General features: G+C 48.6%; 1 protein-coding gene across 1 annotated transcript; it reads left to right on the top strand.

Moving 5' to 3' along the window:
- Positions 1 to 1,777: 1,777 nt before the first annotated feature.
- LOC127189631 (acyl-CoA desaturase 1) lies at positions 1,778 to 12,107 on the top strand. Its single transcript, XM_051146630.1, has 6 exons — positions 1,778 to 1,840; positions 2,620 to 2,902; positions 5,862 to 5,992; positions 7,224 to 7,429; positions 8,874 to 9,106; positions 11,670 to 12,107. The coding sequence occupies exons 1-6, from the start codon at positions 1,817 to 1,819 to the stop codon at positions 11,867 to 11,869; spliced, it is 1,077 nt and encodes a 358-aa protein (XP_051002587.1). The 5' UTR covers positions 1,778 to 1,816; the 3' UTR covers positions 11,870 to 12,107.
- Positions 12,108 to 21,375: the final 9,268 nt, after the last annotated feature.

Below are 21,375 nucleotides of genomic sequence, written 5' to 3'. Positions count from 1 at the left end.
TGCAACTCACTGTGTAAGTTGGGGCATGGTGGCTCAGGCTGGTAATCCCAGCACTTGGGAGGCAGAGGATGGAAAAATCTCCAAGTTCAAGGCCAGCCTGGACTACAGAGCAAAGTCCAAGACTAGAGAAACCCTGTCTTGAAAACAAAATAAAAGACAACAAAAGGAGGGGTAGGGGGAGGAGGGGGAGGAGGAAGAGAGAGAGAGAAAGAGAGGGGGGGTGGATAGAGGAGAAAAAAGACTTCACTAGATAGATCAGGTTGCATAGAGCTCACGGATATGTGCCTGTTTCTGGCAGGTGACACCTGACTTTAAAATGGAATGTTGAGGCGGCCACTTGTTCCATACTCAGTTCCCAGCTCCACCACGTACTTGCTAAGTGTGATCGCTGGTAACCTCTCTTTGTCTCGTTTCCTCTTTTCAAAGACCAAAGAGCCGGGTGTGGTGGTGACTGCATGCCTTCAGCCCCAGCAGACACAGATCTGTGTGCTTGAAACCAGTTTGGTCAACATAGTAAGTTCCAGTACAGTCATAGCTTCAGAGACCCTGTCTAAAAAGAAAACAGTATTTTAAAAGTACCAAGGAGGACCCACTGCTCAGGGTCACAGTATGGGTTCAACAAAATGATTCTTGTCTTGTTGGGGACCGCTCGCTGAGTACGGGCTTGCTAGTCTTATCACACATGCAGCCCGCTTTGACTTGTTTCAGGGTGAATATATCACCCTTTCCTGGAAGATCCCCAAATTCCAACTGGACGGATCAAAGAATCTCTCAAACGTCCCGCTCCCGCAGGGTGGGGATAGGATTCCGCTCTGGCTCCAGGCAGAGGCGGTACCTTGCAGACTGAGACTAACGAGTTAGCGCTGTGTTGAAACTCTGCGTGTGAGCTCCCAGCACTCCAGACCGCAGAGGTCTGAGATCTGCATCCGGATGCTGGCGGGAGGAATAAACCATTATTTCCCCCGAGTCAGGGTCCTTGGGTCATAGTAGGTATTAGAGGAGGATCGCACCCTCCCGTCCCCGTACCCCGGGTAGAGGCCAGTTTCCTCTTTGCACGTGTCTGGAAGTAGGAGCGGAGGTGAAGTTGTACCGAGTTGTGACTGGCAATAGCCACCGTGACTTCCTCACTTCTTCCGTAGCAATTTCCCCAGTGAACCATTCGCTAAGAGCCAGGAGACAACCGTAGGCGTGTACATAATTCCACATAGGACCACATTATCCTCCACTTAAAGAAAAGTCACCCATCAGCCGAAGGCAAAGAGGGTAAGAAGAAAAAGAGAGGAGAGAGCGAGGAGCTTGTGGCAGAGGGAACAGCAGATTGCGCCTAGCCAATGGAAAAGGCTAGACGAGGTGGCACCAAATTTTCTTTGGCCAATGACAAGGCGGTCTTCACAGGAGGCGCATTAGCACTTACCCCGGGCAGGGGGTTGGAGTAACGCGGTGCTGATGCTTTCAGCATCCCGGCTGGCTCGGAAGTCTACTCGGGAATCTACTTGGCTTTCTTTCCCCTCCTTAGCCCCTCCCTCCCTCACCTCCACGCCCGGCTTCCTTGGCTAGCTATCACTGCGCACTTTACCCTTTGCTGGCAGCGGATAAAAGGGGTCTGAGGAAATACTGAACACGGTCATCCCATCGCCTGCTCTACCCTTTAAATTCCCATCCCGGGAAGATCTGCGCACAGCCAGGTCGGGCTGAACACCCATCCCGCCAGACAGAAGCGGAGGTATCTGAGCGCAGCTCCGCTAGTTGCCCTCAACACCGGGCTCCGGAACCGAAGTCCACACTGGGAAAGTGAGGCCAGCAGCCGACAACCACGATGCCGGCCCACATGCTCCAAGAGGTGAGCTTCCAGAAGTGGCCCCCGCCACACGTGTCGGCCAAGCGGACGGAGCTGCTAGGTGACTGACTTGTCCCGGGAGGAGAAAGTTGAGAGTTCTCTGAACTACTCCGCTTTCTCAAATTCAAATGTGATCAGTCGATTAAAAGGTGTGGATTGTAATTCGGGCAGTTGAGTCCCAACTTTCGCGTCTTAATCTTTAGAGCAGTGGTTCTCAACTTTCCTAATGCTGCGATCCTTTAATACAGTTCCTCGTGTGGTGGTGACCCCAACCATAAAATTATTTTCGTTGCTACTTCACCACTGTAATTTTGCTACAGTTATGAATCGTAATGTAAAATCTGTGCTTTTGAATGGTGTTAGGCGACCCCCCCCCCGTGAAGAGGTGGCTTGACCGTCCCCAAAGGGGTCGTGACCCACAGATTGAGAACCACCCCTTTAAAGCCAATCTTGCTAATACTTGAGTATTACAGAGGGTTTCCTCTGTGCGTTACTAGAGGTGAGAATGTTTCACTCTTCTTTCCTCCTGGTCCTTCACCGTTTGCCCCCCACCCCCCAAAAAACAAATCTGTAGTGTCTGGAAACTTCTGCTCTAACTCGGAGCACATCTCACTCTCCTGCAACCTGGACTCTGGGCTCTGGGGCTGGGTCTGGGGCCTTTCCTGTGCCTTTCGCTGTCCTAGTGTGAGGAAAGTGGTATCCGCCGCCGCCGCCACCACCCGCCCCCAACCCGGTGTCCTGCACAGACCTCCCCCCCCCCCTGACTGAACTTTTCCTTACAGATCTCCAGTTCCTACACGACCACCACCACCATCACAGAGCCTCCCTCCGCAAACCTGCAGAATGGACGAGAGAGGCTGAAGACCATGCCTCTCTACCTGGAAGAAGACATCCGCCCTGAAATGAAGGAAGATATACATGACCCCAGCTACCAGGATGAGGAGGGGGCCCCACCCAAGCTGGAGTACGTCTGGAGGAACATCATCCTTATGGCCCTGCTGCACCTGGGAGCCCTGTATGGGATCACACTGGTTCCCTCCTGCAAGGTCTACACCTGGCTCTTCGGTGAGCAGCTAGCTCCTCTTCCTTGCCTTGAGCCAGTGCCTCCGGTTTCTCCTTGCCCTTTAGAGAGGTGGCCTCTGCCCACATTTCCCCAGCCTTTTCTGTGGTTCCTTGTGCGACTGGGCATCCCTTGATATGGATACCAAGTCCTTGTGCAGGGGGCTTGGAAGGGGTCTGCGTGAGACAGAGAAGCAACTTTCTCTGAATAAGCTGGCTCTGTGTGTGTGTCACTCACTGGGCTACTTATTGCGGCCGGCCCAACCTGACCCTTACCTGGGAGGCATGGGAATCAGGTACAGGCGAGGGACCTTGCAGACTACTGGTCAGCCAGGGCAGGGAGGGAGCAGAGCCTGGGGAAAGTGTACTGGAAGAGACAAGAGCAGAAGGAGGCTGTTTACACACTCTTCTGACGCCAAGGCCTGACCAAACCAAGCTGGTCCGCCTTAGGGGAAGGTAATGCAGGCTTCTACAATACCTAGGCTACAGGTATGTGCCCCGCACCCCCCATTGCTTCAGGTCATGGGGGGCAACACATGCCAATCAACAAGATATTAAAAGAATGAAATAAGGTTCGCATCCAATCCCCTCCTCTAGCCTGCCCCTGCCTTGTTTGTCTCCTGAGACCATCAAGTGCCAAGGACCCCAGACTTTCTAACTCCAGCCCTCCTCTAGCCCTGTTGACCTCCTCCTTGGCAGAGAATCCATCTCAGCTCCAGCCCTAATTCAGCCCCTCGGGGCATTCACTGGGTGTGTGCTGATGGGGGGGGGGCACCTCCAGGGTACACTCGCACTTTATATGAGTTTTCATCTATGAAACCTGAGTTGAGAAGGGGGAGCAAGGCAGGGGTCACTTGCTGCAGATGGCGAGGCAGGGGTCCCTCTCTGGAAGACACGGGAGGTTTCTTTGGAGCAGTGTCAGGTGTGAGCACTTGTGGCTGCGTGCTCTCTCCCCGCCTCCCCAGGCCCCCCAGGCCCCCCCCCTCAGGGTAAGCTTGTGTGAAAGGGCTGGTTAGCCGGGTGTTGGCTTCCCTGCCCTGGGCCTCTTAGGTCTTCTAAGCAGTTAAAGCTGGTCCTTGGAGCTTCGTCTCAAAAGTTGTTCAGATGCCCTAGATCTGAGAGGATCCGCTGTCTTTCCAAGTACCTAGTAAGGCAGCAGCGCTTTGTCAGGGTTTAGGGAGAGTTTTTAGGTTAGCTGTGCGGCTTCCCAGCCTTCCTCTAGGGGATGCTGTTTCCAGAGCCTTTTTATTCTTCAAGAGAACCCAGTTCTAAAGAGATTTCTGATAACATTCAGGGCCAGAGAGTCTCTAGCCTGCTTATCCTCCAGCCCTTCCTACATTTTTTGTTGTTGTTTGTTTTTTGTTTGTTTGTTTGTTTGTTTGTTTTGAGAGAGAGGGTCTCATTTTACCCCTAGCTGGCCTTAAACTCACAGAGATCTGACTGCCTCTGCTTCCCAAGTTCTGAGATTAAAGGTGTGCACCAGGTCCAGCCCACTTTTTTTTTGGGGGGGAGGGGTTCAAGACAGAGTTTTTCTGTGTAACTTTGGCTATCCTGGAACTCACTATGTATGCCAGGCTGGCCTCTAGCTCACAGAGATCTACCTGCCTCTGCACCACCATTGTCTGGCTTTAAAACAACTGTAAAGCTATTCCTCTACCACATGTGGACAGATAGTTCCATGGGGGGCTGGGGATGGGATCTAAGTGCCTCCGGCAATCTACCCAACTGAGGGTTAGGTAGACTATGTCCCACCCAGAGTGTTTGTGTTCTTGTCCCGGTTCCTCTGTGGAGATGGTGTCATACGTGATCTAGGCTGGGCCTGGGCCATCTGCACCGTGAAACCAACACGGATGCTTTCTTGGGAGGAAATTGAGGGTTTCTACGTTGCTCCAAACCCTTTCTTTCCTCCTGTTGATTGCTAGTGGTACTTGATGGTACTTGATGGTCAGACCTGGGACATAAGACAGTCAAATTGTCACACAGCCACAGGAAGCAGACAATCCCTCAGTCCCAGCTCTGAGAGACTGTGGCTAGAATTTACTTTGGACAGACACTGACTCTCTGACTCATAAGTATTTTCTAAGAGGAAGTGGGGGGGGGTGTGTGTGGGAAGCTGCTTAGGAAACAGCTGGCACTGCTACAGAAAGACATGGACAGTTTGTACATCTCTCGACTGCGTCTAAAGTCAATGGCCTCTGAGGATCTGCCATTGCTGCTGCTCCCTAGGAGCGAAAACAGTATCTATCTACCAAGGCCTCTACTGCTGGTCAGAGAAGAGATGGGTGCACACATTATCCCCACTGGAGGTCAAGTTCAGTACCTTCTAAGTATAGATGACGATGAAGCAGGGAAATATTCTGATGTCAAGTTTCTGCTTTGCTGATTGTGTGACCCTGTTCATACCTCACCTCTCTTGGGATCTGTTTCCTCTATCGTAACATGTAGAGGGCTTGTGGTTCTTTTGTTTTGTTTGATTGGTTGGTTTTGAGACAGGGTATCTCTGTGTATCCCTGGGTGTTCTGGAGCTCTGTAGACCAGGCTGGTCTTGAACTCAAGGGTCTGATTTCCTCTGCTGTTTAGAGTTCTGGAGTTAAGCGTGTATGCCACCACCACACCTAGCTAAAGTGAGGTATTAGTGACCCTTAATCCTGACTGTATCATCAGCTGCCTTCCTGAATGTCTTCCACAACCCCGGACTTCTATAACTGGTCTACGTTCAGACTGATGGCTCTGCTGTTTTCACAAGGCTCCTGTCTGTGGCTCTGCTGGAAGAATTTGCAGCTCTGCCCATTTGAAGGGCAAAAGCTATAAGGCCTCAGAGACCAGGGGATTCTTAGGGGTCAGTGGAAAACAGATCCTTACCCCAAACCCGAAGAGGACAAACACTGCCATCAGGGAACCTCCTTGTCCTATTCCATTGTTGAAGTCTTCCTGTTGGTGACTCCCACCCTGTCTTGTCCTGCAGCGATTATGTACTATGTGATCAGTGCCCTGGGCATCACAGCTGGGGCTCACCGCCTGTGGAGCCACCGAACTTACAAGGCCCGGCTGCCCCTGAGGCTCTTCCTCATCATCGCCAACACCATGGCTTTCCAGGTAAGAAGCTGGTGCTGTGACTGTACCTCCACCCTGTGGATGATCTGCGTGGGCAGTGGGGTCTCAGCATCCAGAGAGGAAGTGTTAGGGCCACCATTGGCTGCCCCTTTTGGTTTCCTTGGGTCACCTCAAGTATAGTTTCAGTGCTTAGGTTATCGGGCAACAAGTGGGAGGCAGATAGGAAAGGCTGTCCAGGTGGGGTCATTTCTTCTTTTTAATTCTAGAACCAATGTGGTCCCACACAGTATGTTTGTATGTTGTCGGCTGTCCACCTAAAGGGTCATGCTGCATGACCCATGCCTTGACCCTGGTCCCCTGAGCTCTTCCTTTCCTGCGATGTGCTTTACATAACATGGACTGTCACCACTATGGGACTGGCAGCAACATGTCACAGAATTGGCAACTCTATAGTACTCGCTGTCCTGGGCACCGCTAAGCACTTGGCATAAGCCAACCCTCTAAGTCCTCCCAGACATATTGGTGGATATTATCATCACACCAATCTTTGTTTTTTGAGATAGGATCTCACTGTGTTGCCATGGTTGCCTCCCAAGTACTGGGATTAAAGGTGCACCCCATCCCCCAACTGAGTCTGAAAGATTGGACAGACCTACCTCGTTCTGTCTGAGATGGCTGGGTTGGCTAGGGCAGGTTTATGGAGAAATAGGAGAGTTGGGAGACTTTTAGCTCTTAGCTGGGACAGTGGGCACAGGATGATCTGTGTTATGGGGCTTACAAGAGGAAAGCAGGGAACCATTTATTGACAATATGTGAAGTGTTTCCTGCATGCCCGGACAAGCTCAGGGGACCTATAGAAATGTGTTCCAGCTCACTGCTTCCATGCTGGCCTCAATACTAGGTTAGGTGGGCTGTCACTTGTGAAAGCAGCAGGGTGGCATTTGCAGCATCTTTTCCCCAGAGCAACTCCCTGGGATCCAAGGCCTCCTGCCTCATGATCTCTGCCCCCACATTCCTTTCTTCAGGAACAGAAGTGTTCTTTGTGAGTACTGTGACTTCCCTTCTCCTCCACACACAACCTTCAGTGTGTTCTGCGACTTTGCCAAATAAGCGTCCAGGACAGATGTACAAAAGAGCAGCTCCTGAGGTCTCCTCTGGAGCTAGAGCCCTGTGGACTATGGGTTGTCCTAGGTCCTTGAAGATATCTGGGCACTCAATTCCCCCAGGAGGGCATCTCTTCTCAGTCCTGGCCTCCTCCTTCCTGTTCTTCCAGAATGATGTGTACGAATGGGCCCGAGATCACCGCGCCCACCACAAGTTCTCAGAGACACACGCCGACCCTCACAACTCCCGGCGTGGCTTCTTCTTCTCTCACGTGGGTTGGCTGCTTGTGCGCAAACACCCGGCTGTCAAAGAGAAGGGCGGAAAACTGGACATGTCTGACCTGAAAGCTGAGAAGCTGGTGATGTTCCAGAGGAGGTGAGTCAGATGGGGGTAGAGACAAGGGTACCTGGGGTTTAGAGACACCACCTTTTCTATTAGGACTTACAAAATAATAACTGGATGATTTACCAGATTGATAAGATCAAAATCATTTAAATCTCCAATTCAACATCCAAAAGGCTCACAGCCATAATTATTTGCTCTGTTTCTGCCTGAGCCATCTTAATAAAATCAATTAATGCCGGGCTGTGGTGGCACACGCCTTTAATCCCAGCACTTGGGAGGCAGAGGCAGGTAGGTAGCTCTGAATTCAAGGCCAGTCTTGTCTACAAAGCAAGTCTAGGACAGCCAAGGCTACACAGAGAAACCTTGTGTCGAAAAACCAAGCCCCCCCCCAAAAAAAAGAAAGAAAAAGAAAACAGTCTGGTGCACACGGCTGAGTATTTACATTTAAGGAATTTTCAGTCTCTTTAGGGTTGAAGGAATGAGCCCTCAGCTATGACCACATAAAGCAGAATAACACCGTGTTTACCGTGATAAGTACTAGAAGAAGTACAGCTCAGTGGCTGTACAGTGAGGGACTCTAGCATGGCAGCATCAGGGCCCAGGCAAAGACAAGTCTGGCAGTGTGGTGGTCTAGGACAGTGCAGCAGAATATGGGAGCATCCTCTTCTTCAAATATGGTCCTTTCTCTGTGAGGCGTGGCACATGACGGGAGCAGGACTGCAAGGACAGGTACAGATCAGTGTTGTTAATTCAGCTGGTTACGGGAGCCATTCACACCTTCTCTGGCAGTGTGGGGCACAGTCGGGTGGGCTCTGGAGAAGTCACTTTCAAGATAGGTGAACGTGGACATGGAGCCAGGGAGGTGATGGATGGGAGTCACAGGTTAGACAGCTAGGGAAATAGTGACCAAAATGAAAAGGAACTATACGGAGGGACTATCAGTGACCCAGAAGGTGTAGGCACAAGTGCTGAGGGATGTCAGGGGCTTGGTTCATAGGAAGTGAAGAATGGAACAGGGCCTCGAGAGAGACAGACGCCTGCAGATGATCTAGGACATTCAGTGTGTCTTGGTGACAGCAGGAAATGAAGGCATGACACTTACCAAAGCCCTCAACAGGCGAGAAAAAGGAACTCAGGTAGATGGACAAACTGCCCAGGGCACTGATGAGGTCTGATTCTGACTGGTTTGAGCAGCATGGCCCTGTGCTCCTATGAAAAGAGTAATGGCTCTGTAGACAGGAAAAGAAGTGAGAGCAGACACACAGTAGGACCCTGGAATGCCTGCACATCTGGGTGTCCTTATCTAAAGAGAGAGAACACTGCCCTTAAAGTTTTGTACCACCTTTCCTTTTGCTGATAATCTGTCCCATCTTCGAAAGGGAAAAAAAATGACACAACGCTGCCTAATTATAAAGGACAGTTTGTGTAGGTGGGAGAGTCCTCGCTCCGTATTCAGTGTGTGGTCTCTCCGTAGGTACTACAAGCCCGGGCTCCTGCTCATGTGTTTCATCCTGCCCACGCTGGTGCCCTGGTATTGCTGGGGAGAAACGTTTGTGAACAGCTTGTGTGTGAGCACCTTCCTGCGATACACTTTGGTCCTCAACGCCACCTGGCTGGTGAACAGTGCCGCCCACCTCTATGGATATCGCCCCTATGACAAGAATATTGAATCTCGGGAGAATATCCTGGTTTCCCTAGGTGCTGTGGGTAAGTAAGTCACTAGTCCCCAGCATGACCATAGCTAGGGGCCTGCTGGTTGAGGTATTTGTCTAGGAGCCAGAGGAACCAGAATGACTTGTTTTATGAGTGCTGTGTGGTTTGTTCTTTCTTTTCCCCACTATAAAACCGGGGGCGGGGGGGGGTGGGGGGAGGTTGGGCAGAATATATCGGGAACACTTATGAGAGTAAGGCAAGCAACAGCTCTTACTGTAAAATGGAAAGGACAAGAAGTAATTCCACTTTTGCTTATACGTTGTAGAGCAATGTTAAGTGCTGCCTATAATGAGCCTCTGCGTCTTCCTCTTCTAGTCCCCTGACGCAGCTGTAGCTCCGCGCAGCCCAGGATGTGCATTGTGTGCATCGCAGTCTCTAGGCCTCTTGCCTAGTGTGAGAGTGTAATTTAGTGGCCATGCCTGTGGCATTTATCTCCCCACTCTTTACACACTGCTTACACACGTGGGCCATGTATTGTCATGTAGTGTTGTCATCTGCAGGGCAGACTCTTTCTCCTGCCACCGCCACCTTCTCTGCCCCTGTCCCTTTGTTCCTCCTCTCTCTTCTGCTCCGCACCGAGGGCTCCTCTCCCGTGCCCCTGATGGAGCAGATGGGTGGTCTGATGTTGACTGTTCCTGTGTATGTTCCTCCCTCACCCCAGTCCCGACATCAGACCAGTGAAAGCAGTCCTGCTGTCAGTCTCTCCACTCCCCTGTCCTACTTTCCAAGAGACTAAAGCCTTATTTATCTAGTTTTCCCTGTGAGGGTCCATGGCCTCTTGTCATCACTGGCGAGAGCTATCGCCTATCTGCTGACAGCCCAGAGACCGCTTTCTTCGCTCATGGACCCAGGCCTGTCATTCCACTAGCACCTTTACCATTATTTAAAGCTCCCCCACCCCTTTCTACTTGGATCCTGTGATTTTGATTTTGATCCTTCGAGGGCACCTGTTACAATTTTAAAGTACGCTGCTACTTGGACCGATTTTTAAAACAAACCCTACGCTATCCAAATCTGATAGTTCCATAGAGATAGAATAATCTGAACTGAGTCATGTGTGTCCTGTATTGCTCTATAGGAGCCTTTCTTGTGACCATCAGTTCCAAGTAAATGCCAACACCTTCCTTGTCAGGCTGTTATTTGCTCCTCAGAACCGGCTCTCCTCTTACCCACTGTTCTCAGCCGGCTCTTCCTATCTCTCTCATCTTGAGTTACCTCCCTCAGGTCACATGCTTGCAGTCTCTGTTCATTCCCTGGAGCCTTTCTGGGCTATCTCTTTCTTGCTGCTCCGGTTGCTACCCGTTGGTCTCTTCTCCCCTTTTCTCTCCCTTGTTGTTACGGTGTCTGATTTCATGTTAAATGTTGAGACACGGATGCAGGGGAGTGCTCACTCAGAACTTCCTGGTGAAAGTGTGTAAAAACTAGCAATTAAAAAAAACAAACAAACAAACAAAAAAAACTCTCTTTTTCTTGAAATTATATTTTTATGTGTTGGGACGTTTTGCCGGTATGTTTGTACACTGTGTGTCTGCAGTACCTGAGGGGACAGAAGACAGCACTAGATCCTTTGGGTTCTGTATTGTTAGTGTTGGGATCCACTCAGGATGAAGAGTCCCATCAAGAGCTAGTAAGTGGCACACGCCTTTAATCCCAGCACTGGGGAGGCAGAGGCAGGCGGATCACTGTGAGTTCAAGGCCAGCCTGGTCTACAAAGAGAGTCTAGGACAGCTAAACTTACACAGAGAAAATCCTGTCTCAAAACCCAAAAACAAACAAACAAAAAGTGCTGGTAAGCACACTGCCCTCTGCGGAAGCCCTCCTGAGTCCAGTTTTTTTTTTTTTTTTTTCTTCTATCAAAATGTTATTTTTAGAAATAGCCAGAATCTTTGATGTTAGAGAGAATATCAACGTATTTCTGTTTTCTCAGCACCTCCCAGACACCAGGGTCAAACTCAGAATCAGTAGCCCACAGTAAGCCAGTGGTGGGTGGGAGGATGGCTCTTGTCACTGGCTGGGTGCTCTCTCTCTCTCTCTCTCTCTCTCTCTCTCTCTCTCTCTCTCTCTCTCTCTCTCTCTCTCTCTCTCTCTCTGTTAGAACACACCCTATCCTTACTGAGATCAATGGCAGGGTGGAGAAAGTATGCTATCTGCTTGTCTTCAGAGGACTATTCCTGAGAATCTCCTTTGTCTCCTCCTTTTCCCTCCTGAACACATGACTTATGTACAGACCCTGAGTCGGGCCTGGGTTTCCTGATGCTCTGACATTTTCCACTGTAAAATCTGCTCCCACAGGCACAGCTTCTCTTCCATCCTCTTATAACAGAAACTTCCTCTGACAAAGGCTCCCAGACAGGCATGTGTGAGCAGAACCTGTCTGCTGGTTTCCTGAGATGCCTCTGAGGGTGTCTGTTCGCTTTAGAATATAAGACTAGGGGTTCATCTGTTCACTCAACAGTGGGGTTCTTCAAATTTTGAGGTACACAATAAATAAGAGGTGTTCAAAGAGGAGGAAGCAGCAATCGCTGAGCCCCTAACACTCTCCTTGCTTCTGTTCCAGGCGAGGGCTTCCACAACTACCATCACGCCTTCCCCTATGACTACTCCGCCAGTGAGTACCGCTGGCACATCAACTTCACCACATTCTTCATCGACTGCATGGCTGCCCTCGGCCTGGCTTACGACCGGAAGAGAGTGTCCAAGGCCGCCGTGTTAGCCAGGATTAAAAGAACTGGAGACAGGAGCCACAAGAGTAGCTGAGTTTCGAGGCTTCTGAGTTCCTGTTCCAAAAGTTCTCTGGGCAGAGATTTAATGACCTGTTGATTAACCAATGGATAATGTTCCCAGGATTAGTGATGCATTTAACCTATTCCAGCACAGTATTCTTATAAAATGAGAAAGCTTTGATCATGTTTTGAGGTAGTACATATTTTAATTAGCTAGGGTTAACCATGCCTCAATATATATATATATATTTAAATATACACACGATGGACGCATATACACTTTTATGCGTCAATTTTAAATAACCACACATTTGAACGTTCTATAAGAAAGTGTTAAAAGCCAACAAACACGCTGTTTTGATGCTGAGGTGATGAGCACCATACTCATCCCCGGTTTGCATTGCATCTTGCTTTGTTCCTTTGCTCTCTCACCACCTCCCAGGCAAACAGATCGCTGGTCTGTGTCACCTTCGAAGCCCAGGCAGCTTCTCTGGCATCTGAAATACTGATCCTTCCTCCTAGATACTTCTTCCTTTGTTTCGAGATCACTGCCTCAACCTAGAAGTAGAATATAAACCCTCCCGGAAGTTCCCCGCTAATGAACTTCACTACTGGCTTTGCTAGATGGAATGAGGAAACTCTCTTGATTTGATACCTAGCAAGTAAGTCATCTAGAGAGAAGAGTTAGCTAGCGCACATGGTATGGTTTGTACATGCGGATGGGAGAGACACAGGCCTCTGCACAGCGTGCCTCCTTTCAGCCTATACTCTGAACCACCGAGCTTGGTGAGACTGAAATAATTGAATCAATGTCAGAGTGAAAAGGAGGAATCCATGGTCTGTGCTAGGTGAGGGTTTTAGCTTTTAGTAACATGAAGATCTCTGAATAGAGAAAAAAAAAGTCTTCGTGTTAAATGTGTCTAGAGGTGATAACTAAACAGCTGAGGGTTTGGGGGATTTGGCATAAAAACATGTAAATGTGAGCAAAGTCTTCACTTGGAATGTGAAGTGTTTCTCTTGGAAAAAGTGACACTAAAGAAAAGGTGAAGGGCGAGAGGAGCTGTTTGGCTTGCCAGTTTCTTCCATGACTGACCAGGAAGTGAGGTTGAGGGGTGGCAGCATCTGTAGGTAGCTGCTAAGAGGTAGATTTCCAAACAAAGCCCTTGGGAAACACACTGCCAGGGATCCGGAAGGTGTCAGCATCATCCAACTCTCTGGTTTCCTCCTAGGGTTGAGTAGAAGCTGGGTTGACCCTTCTTCCCTGCTTTCTCGGCTTCGTGGCCATCCAGCCTACACTGTGCTGCCTGGAAGGCTCTTATCCACCCCAACTCTTCTGCCAGTTCTCCATTCTTGGCATTTCCTTCTTTCCCTAGACAGGCAGCTGTTTGCCTGAGTATGTTAAGAGCACCCAGGACTTGCTGCTGTCCAGGCATGTCCCTCCCCCAGGGTCGATGGCGTGCAACAGCTGTGTCGCTTCAGCAAGCAGAGCCAGGTGCCACTTTTCCGTGGCCTCCAGATCCTCTCTACCTCCACCCACTCCCTACGTGCCTCTGCCACAGTGATTTTTGGGAAAGCTCGGTCGGCTCTCTGGTTTGTGAGTTAATAGCTCAGCCAAATGCTCAGGTCATCCCAGTGAGGCAACCACTGACCGAGAGGGCTGGTTGTTGGCCTTTTCTGTGTAAGTCAGAGTAGACAGCACATTTGCCTCTTCCTGCAAGCCCTGCAAGGTGGCTCTGGCTAATCAGTGCAGGCGGGTGGTGGTACACTCTATCACACAGCCCAGGGCAGACAATGGGATAGAAAAGTCTGGAAGAAAATGTCACATCAGTATTTTGGAACCATCAGCCTCTGCTGTCCTGTAGCCCAATCCAGAGGCTTGGCTCTCTGCTTTTAGGACCAGCTGTGTTCAGTGCCAAATGTTCTGTTCTCTTGCCATCAGATAAGTGCCTTGCCTCCTGTGTTAACTGAACACGTGCTTTGAGCTGTTCTTTGAAGTGGAAAAATCACTGTGGATCTGCTGACCTGTACCCCTCTGACCTACGCTCTGGAGATGCCTTTGGGGTGGTTTTACTTTTCCAGGTCACAGATGTCTGATTGATAAGATGAACAATAAAATCAGCCTTTTTTCTCTTCTGATCTTATTCCCCGGATCTGATTCAGGCCATGTCCAACGCAAGGCTGCTTAGAGACGTCTAAATGTTTAGGTAGGGTGTGACGGAATGCTTAGGTAAGGGACATATTCAGATCCTCTCAAAAAAATGGATTTCTAACAGTTTCCCCATGAATGTATTAACAGCTTTGGGTGCCTTACATCTATTCCTAATCTACAGTGCGTGGGAGCTTAGCCTCACTCTGGACCTTAACCCTGAGAACTGGAAGGTGGGTGGGGCCATAAGCAAGAGGCTGGCTGGAGGACCATCAGTACAGTGATTTGCACAAATCTTTTTTGCTTTTCTTTTTTGAGACAGTGTTTTTCTGTGTTATCTTGGCTGTCCTAGACTCGGTGTGTAGACCAGGTTAGACTAGAAACTCAGAGCAATCCACCTGCCTCTGCCTCCCAAGTGCTTGGATTAACGGTGTGCACCACCACACCTGAGTGTATTTGATTGTATTATCCTACTACTGTTGCTAAACATGTGATAATGACAGTGGCACTCTGGGAAGTTTTCTCCTTGGGATACTAGTCTCTGGGCGTATTCTCTCAAAGTGTAGCTCAGGTGAGCTGGTGTGAAAGGTTAGCAAAGCAAAGCCACCATCTGCTGACTGCTTAAGGCCTCTCTTAGCCACCAACTTGCACTTGCTATGTTACCTTTAATCTCCCCCTGAGAACCTCCCGGGCACCTCCTGGGCTAAGCACCTGACAGTCCCACTTCTGAGACATCCTAAAGTGTCTGGAACATCTGGAAGACACACTGAAACTTACTCTGGGCAGGTCCTTCTGACAAAACAGGCTACTAATCCTCACCTACCTCAAGGGGCAGTTTCGAGGTGACTAGAGCTTTATGAAGTCTGTGGGGATCCTCAACAGAGGATCTCAGAGACCTCTTTAGAAGTAGAGTATACCACCCGTAGTCTACGTTGCTCTTCTCAGAAATTGGCACGACTCACTGGAGAAGTGGGATACGGCCAAAGTGCAAGACTGACTGCCTGCTCACTGCCATGAAAACTGTGCAGGAAACTTTCTCCTTGCCTGAATGAAAAGTTCTTTTTATGTGGGGTAGTTATTTGTGACCCAAGCATAATTTTGGATGATTTCCATTAATATCAATTCTTGAAGCCTGGCTGTATTGATTAAAATTGTATTTGTTCCTAATAAAAGTGGATCTGGGTGTACTGCCTGGGAGCTTTTGGCTGTGGTACTCATGTGCGCGTGCATACACAAACAGCTAGGGGCAGAACCTGGGGATCCCCACCTGTTGGGCAAACACTCCACAGATGAGGTACACCGACCGCCTCTATTGTTTATTTGAGACAGACTTTCACTACAGAGCCTTGAAAGTCCCCCAGAAATCTGCCTGCCTTTGCTGGGATTACAGACAGAATTGAGATTCATACCCCAGTAACCTGCCTGCCCTTCCTAAGGGTAACTTGAGGTTAAACTGTGGCAGCAGGAAACTTAGAGAGTACAGTACTGAGTCAAACAGCATCAGCTGACAGCCAGCCCCTGGGGACGGGGCCAGGCCTCCATTGTCACATGGCCACATGCACACAGCTACAGGAAGAGCTGTTACCTTGAGTCACCCTCATTCCTCTTCCTGGAATGTCCTGCCTCCAGGGAACAGGCAGCTCCGGAGACTGCTCACCTACACCTGGGGGACAGCAAACAGCCCAGAGAGGCTTGCTTGTGAGTCCCCAGAGTAGAAAGGGCGTCATGACCAGGAGATGGATGGAGGGCATGGGTTTTGTTTTTGGAGGAGAGTTGGTGTGTGTTTACCTTGCTCTTTCTTAAGCTGTTACCTTTTACTACTCTTAGAAATCCCCTGTGGGAAAGAAAGCACAGGGGTTTTATAGTTTCTGTGGACTTCAAATTCCAACAAGAGTCTCCCCACCCTGTGGCTTCTGTGAATGCTGGAATCAATTCTGCCAGCTCAGTAATCTGGCCTGAGGTTCTCTTTGCCTGGAACAGAAACACGATCCTCCCAGACATAGGTTCTCATGCATTTTTTAAAGAGAGTGTCTCATCTATTATAGTGTCCTCGGACTTGCTTTCTAGAGCGAGGCTTTTGAACTCATAGTCCTGCCTCCACTTCCTTAACGCTGGCATCAAAGTTGTTCGAACCTTTGAGCAGGGCATGGTGGCACACACTTTTAATCCCAGCACTTGAGAGGCAGAGGCAAATGGGTCTCTTAAAGTTGAGGTCAGCCTGCTCTACAAAGCAAGTTCCAGGGCTGTTACACAGAAGCCCTATTTTGAAAAAACTGGGGGTGGGGGAGGGGATTGCTATCACACCTGGCTTTCTCAGATTAATTTTTTTGAGTATCTAGAACAATGGTTCTCAAGCTGTGGGCTGTGACCTCTTTGGGGGATCAACTAACTGACCCTTTAACAGTGGAAAACACAGATATTTATATTACATTTATAACTAGTACAATTACAGTTATGAAGTAGCAACAAAACTAATTTTATGTCTGGGGTCACCACAGGAGGATATGTACTAAATGGCTGCAGCATTAGGAAGGTTGAGAACCACTGCTAGAGGCAAAGGCTTGCATACATTGAGCTTTGCCAGACCTTAGTGTTCTATTTCGATAATTAAGGCAGTAAGATATACGGTAACAAGGTATAATAAGCTACCAAGCAGCAGAGATTATGTTGTAGAGGAGTTTATTAAATGAGCATAGGGGGAGAAGGAAAGGGGGGAGGGGTACCCCAGAGAGAGAGAGACAGAGGAAGAATGAGATGAAGAGAAAAGAGTAAGAGGAGTGGGGGAGGGGAGCACATGGACCGTTTGTGCTTTTATATGGCCCTGGGCAGGGCCACGCCCCATAGCAGGTAAGCAATGACATTACAGTAGGCAGACTGAAGCCTAACAGTAATTTAAGTTGATGGTAATGACATGTTCTTCATTAATAGCATGTACATATAAAATAATAAATTTAAATGATGTGTGTATGTATTCTTATTTAAATCACTCATACCAGTTGGGCGTGGTAGCACATGCCTATAATCCCAGTACTTGGCAGGCAGATCTCTGTGAGTTCGAGGCCAGCCTGGTCTACAAAGTGAGTCCAGGACAGCCAAGGCTACACGGAGAAACTCTTGTCTCAAAAAGAAAGAAAGAAAGAAAAAATAGAATAGCTTTTTCAGTTGCTCTAGAACCTTCCTGTGGTTCCCACAAACTGGCCCTGAATCATGTGTGACCCCCTCATGTTTCTCATTTCCTATTCCTCACTACCCTCCCCCAGCTCCACAGTCCCCTCTGCGCCCCCCGTAGGAACTGCCCTCCCACAGCTCCACAATCCTGTCTGTGCCCCCGTAGGATCTGCCCTCCCCCCAGCTCCACAGTCCCGTCCGTGCCCCCGTAGGAAGCCCAGTGTTTCTTTCACATGTGACTATTTTCTTACTCTTGTCTGTAAAAGTTCCAAAGAGAAAGAGGGAAGAGTGAGATCATCCAGCAGCAAGAGTTTGTTTGTTTGTTTGTTTGTTTGTTTGTTTGTTTGTGAGCGACAGGGTTTCTCTGTGCAGCCCTGGCTGACCTAGAACTCACTCTGTAGATCAGGCTGGCCTCAAACAGCTGCAGGAGTTTAAGGAGGACATGAAAGCTCTCTCCTCTGAGGGTATAAGCCTAGTAGGAGTCCTCAGAGGCCAAAACAGAATTCTACCTTTGAGACATTATATAGAAAGGGAAAAGGAGGCCAAGGTCCCGCTCAGACATAAAGATTTATGGAAAAACTAAAAGTGAATTCCTTTGTGGCTGATGGTCATCCTCTCCTGAAGAGTCAGGACAGTCCACAAAAATGTCTGCCAGGGCAGGAAAAGAAGTGCCAAATCAGACAAACAAGCTATCACATGAAGACAATATGATGTAAATATGGTCAATCTAAACGTTACATACACATCTTTTGGGAGGAAAAGGGAGGGAGGGTCAGTCCTAATTGGTTATCTCTTGGCAGTTTCAAGCATCCCCACAGAGAATGGTGGTGTGTGCTTATGATCCCAGCATTCCTGGTGTGGAAGCAAAAAGATCAGAAGTTCGAGTGAGTTTGAGGCCATCCTGGGTGACATGAGACTCTGCTTCAAAAGAGCCAAAAGCCAGGGCTGAAATGTAGCTCTGTAGTAAAATGCCTAGCATATATGAGGCCCTGGGTTTGAGCCACAGCGGCACATAGAGCAGGCAAGGCTGTTTACATATGGAATCCTAGTGTTCAGGATGCAGAGGCAGGAGGATCAGAGTTCAGGGCTGGCCTACAAAACGACTCCAGGACAGCCAAGGCTACACAGAAACCCTGTCTCGGATGGGGGTTTGGGGGTGGGGTAGGGGAAGAAATCAACAACATGGGAGAAAGATCTCTATGTCTGCCCTGGACATTTCAGATAAATGGAAACACACATCTAACTACTGGGGTTCAAAATAATGTCAAGCTTGGTCTATGATGTGTGTCTTTCATTGTCCTTTTTGTGTGTGAGAGGAGGGGTCGGGATAGGGTCTCACTGGAACTCACAGATCTGCCTGCCTCTGTCATTTGTGTGCTGGGATTAAAGTGTCTGAAGTGCCTGTGCCACCACGCTTGGCCGAATGTTATTGTTTTTATAGATGAATATCTCCTATTTTATAGATACATTGTACTTACTAAATCACTGGAAACTTTTGCTCCACCTCGTGACTGTCTTATAACACAACTATGAGCACTTTGTGTGAACGCGTGTCCTGTTTCTCTTGGGTGTATTCCTGGATGCTGACCGGTTGGATCTCTCTGTTTTCACACTTTGCCAAACTCTTCTCCCAAGCAGCAGGGTGCACGCCTGTGATCCCAGCACTTGGGAGGCAGAGGCAGGTGGATCGCTGTGGGCTGGAGGCCAGGCCGGTCTACAAAGAGAGTCCAGGACAACCAGGGCTACACAGAGAAACCCTGCCTCAAAAAAAGAAGCAGGGCCATTGTACTTTCCCAGCCCCAGGGATGAAGGTGTCAATTCCTGCGTATGTCTGCCAACAGATTTTCTTAACTTTTGTCGTAATAAAAGCATGGTTGCCAGAAACTATGGGAGGAAAGCAAGGTCTGAGTTTTGTGGCATGAAAACTTTGGAAGGTTATATTGTAGTAATGCCTGCACAATACTAAAATATACTAAAAACAGGTGTGCAATGTGACATCAAGAGTGATTTCGTACACTTTATATTTTGTATATTACATAAAGGGTGATGGTCTGGTAATTGTATCTCGATTAAAATCACCCTGTGTTTTGTTGTTTTATTCATTAGTTGTACTTAAAGTTGAAACCCAAGTGCATTAAGGAAGCGACGATCATGTCAGAAGCTACACACATTAAAGCCTCACCAACATGCATGCCCGAATGTGACCTGGACAATGGCAACAGTAGACATGCCAACACAGATGGGGGAAAGCCAATCAGGCCTCAACCCTACACAGAGAGCTACAGGCAACAAAGGAATGCTGAGAGCAGAAAAAATAGTGGTCCCCAGGGAGGAGCACACCAATTGGTTATCTGATACGAAATGGCCAGCCCTGGAAACACACATACAGGTAAAATCATACTGAGCAGATTATGTTTAGGGTTACACATGTATATACACACATGTACGATTAATGGGGGCGGGGGAGAAAGACCATGAATTTGAGAGCAAGGAGGTGTATAGGGGAGGGTTTGGAGGCAGGAGAGGAGAAAGGAGAAATGATGTAATTATATTTAGTTATATTATTATTATAATCTCAGAAATAAAAGAAAGAAGCACTGATTAAAGGCAGCACTTCAATATTCCATTTAATTATAGGCTGTAGTCTAGACTCAAATGCCAATGGAACAAATACGAGCCACATGACAGAAGGCAGCTGCTATATAAACTCGTCTGGCCATACCTGGGGACAGTAGCTGTAGCATCCAGGGAGCATGTGCTACACTGGTTTAGAGCGGTTTGGGCCACTGTACAGACACAAATCTGGTTCAAGAATGAAGAAGCCAAGTTCTATGTCCACACACTGGAGGACATGGCAATTCTGATGACAATCCTAGGGACGGACACTGTGCCCATGGTCTAGATGGAGTATCAGCTCGCTGTCTAATGTGCTTTGAAAGCCTAAATTGGTTTCACATGGAGAAGAATGTGACTACTGGTGCAGTGGGCTGGTTACAGGCCACACTGTTCCCCTACCTCCTGGCTATTTCAAGTATGGAAGAGAGGACAAAGCAGGTATGCCCTGGCTTCTCTTTTGCCTAAGAACCTGCTGGTGACACCCAGTTATACTGAGAGGAGGCTGGTAGTGGTGGGACACTAAAATCATGTCCACCCATTGTGCACAAAACTTTGTCTTTCAAGAATGAACGCAGCTCGTTCGTCCTTAACACTCAACCACATGTCCTTTTTAACTCCCCTTCTCAGCCACAGGAGCTTTCCTAACCACACCCTACTGTCAAGTTCTGACACCCTCAACACTACCTTCCTCTAGTAGAAATGTCTGCCTGCACCTAAAACACACAGAACTGGATAAAATCATGAAAAGAGCTCTCATCTTCTTTTATATTCTAATTCTGCTGGCAACTGAGGGAAAAGTCACAGGGAGGGAAGTGCTAGTCTGTGACCTATAGTTACCTTTTTATGCTGTGGACAAAATTCTTGAGCATTGACCTTAAGGCAGATGCCACAAGCCCTAATTATAGGCCACTAGGACTCTATCCTGAGGTTGCTGGAGGTAGAACACTCTCCCTTTGATGACGCAGCTCTGCCCTTCCCCACTGTCCTGCCCAGCCTGCTATACCCAAGCCACAGAAGGTGTGCTGTGTTGGTTCAATGGCCTGAGTCCAGATAAGACCCTCTGTCTTGACCACGTCCCACACAGGCTTTGAAAGACCTGTGAGCATCCCAAGACAATGAGGGATGTGAGTGCAAAAGGATGCAGCCGGCCCAAACTCGCTCATGGTACTAGTATCCCCCCCCCCCCTCCAGAGAATCCAGACCAACAGAAGGATTCCCTTTAATTCATACATATGTGTGTATAAAAATACATGCTCGTGTGCCTTTAGTACCAGCACTTGGGAGGCAGAGGCAGGTGGATTGCTGTGAGTTCGAGGCCAGCCTGGTCTACAAAGTGAGCCTAGGACTGCCAAGATAACACAGAGAAACCCTGCCTCAAAAAAACTAAAAAAATAAAAATACATATATGCATACACTTATACATGTCATTTGAAGAGGAATCAACAGTACTTCATAAAAAAAATTATGGGTTGAGGAGATGGCTTGATGGATAAAGTAGGGGACCCGAGTTTGGATTCCCAGAACCCACATAAAAGTTCACTGGTGTAGCCTTCTGTATCTGTTACTCACTGGTGGCAGGTAGAGACAAGCAGATCTTGGGGAGAGAAAAT

The sequence above is a fragment of the Acomys russatus genome, chromosome 5 (assembly GCF_903995435.1).
Source record: "Acomys russatus chromosome 5, mAcoRus1.1, whole genome shotgun sequence".
Classification (NCBI taxonomy): Eukaryota; Metazoa; Chordata; class Mammalia; order Rodentia; family Muridae; genus Acomys; species Acomys russatus.
Note: the sequence above shows the minus strand (reverse complement) of the source record. Positions and strands in the feature narration are given on the sequence as shown.

Coding starts and splice junctions, on each gene's coding strand:
- LOC127189631 (XM_051146630.1), top strand. CDS start 1,817: ATGCCGGCCCACATGCTCCAAGAG. Junction 2,903..5,861: donor GGTCTACACCTGGCTCTTCG/GTGAGCAGCTAG, acceptor CTTGTCCTGCAG/CGATTATGTACTATGTGATC. Junction 9,107..11,669: donor GGTTTCCCTAGGTGCTGTGG/GTAAGTAAGTCA, acceptor CTTCTGTTCCAG/GCGAGGGCTTCCACAACTAC.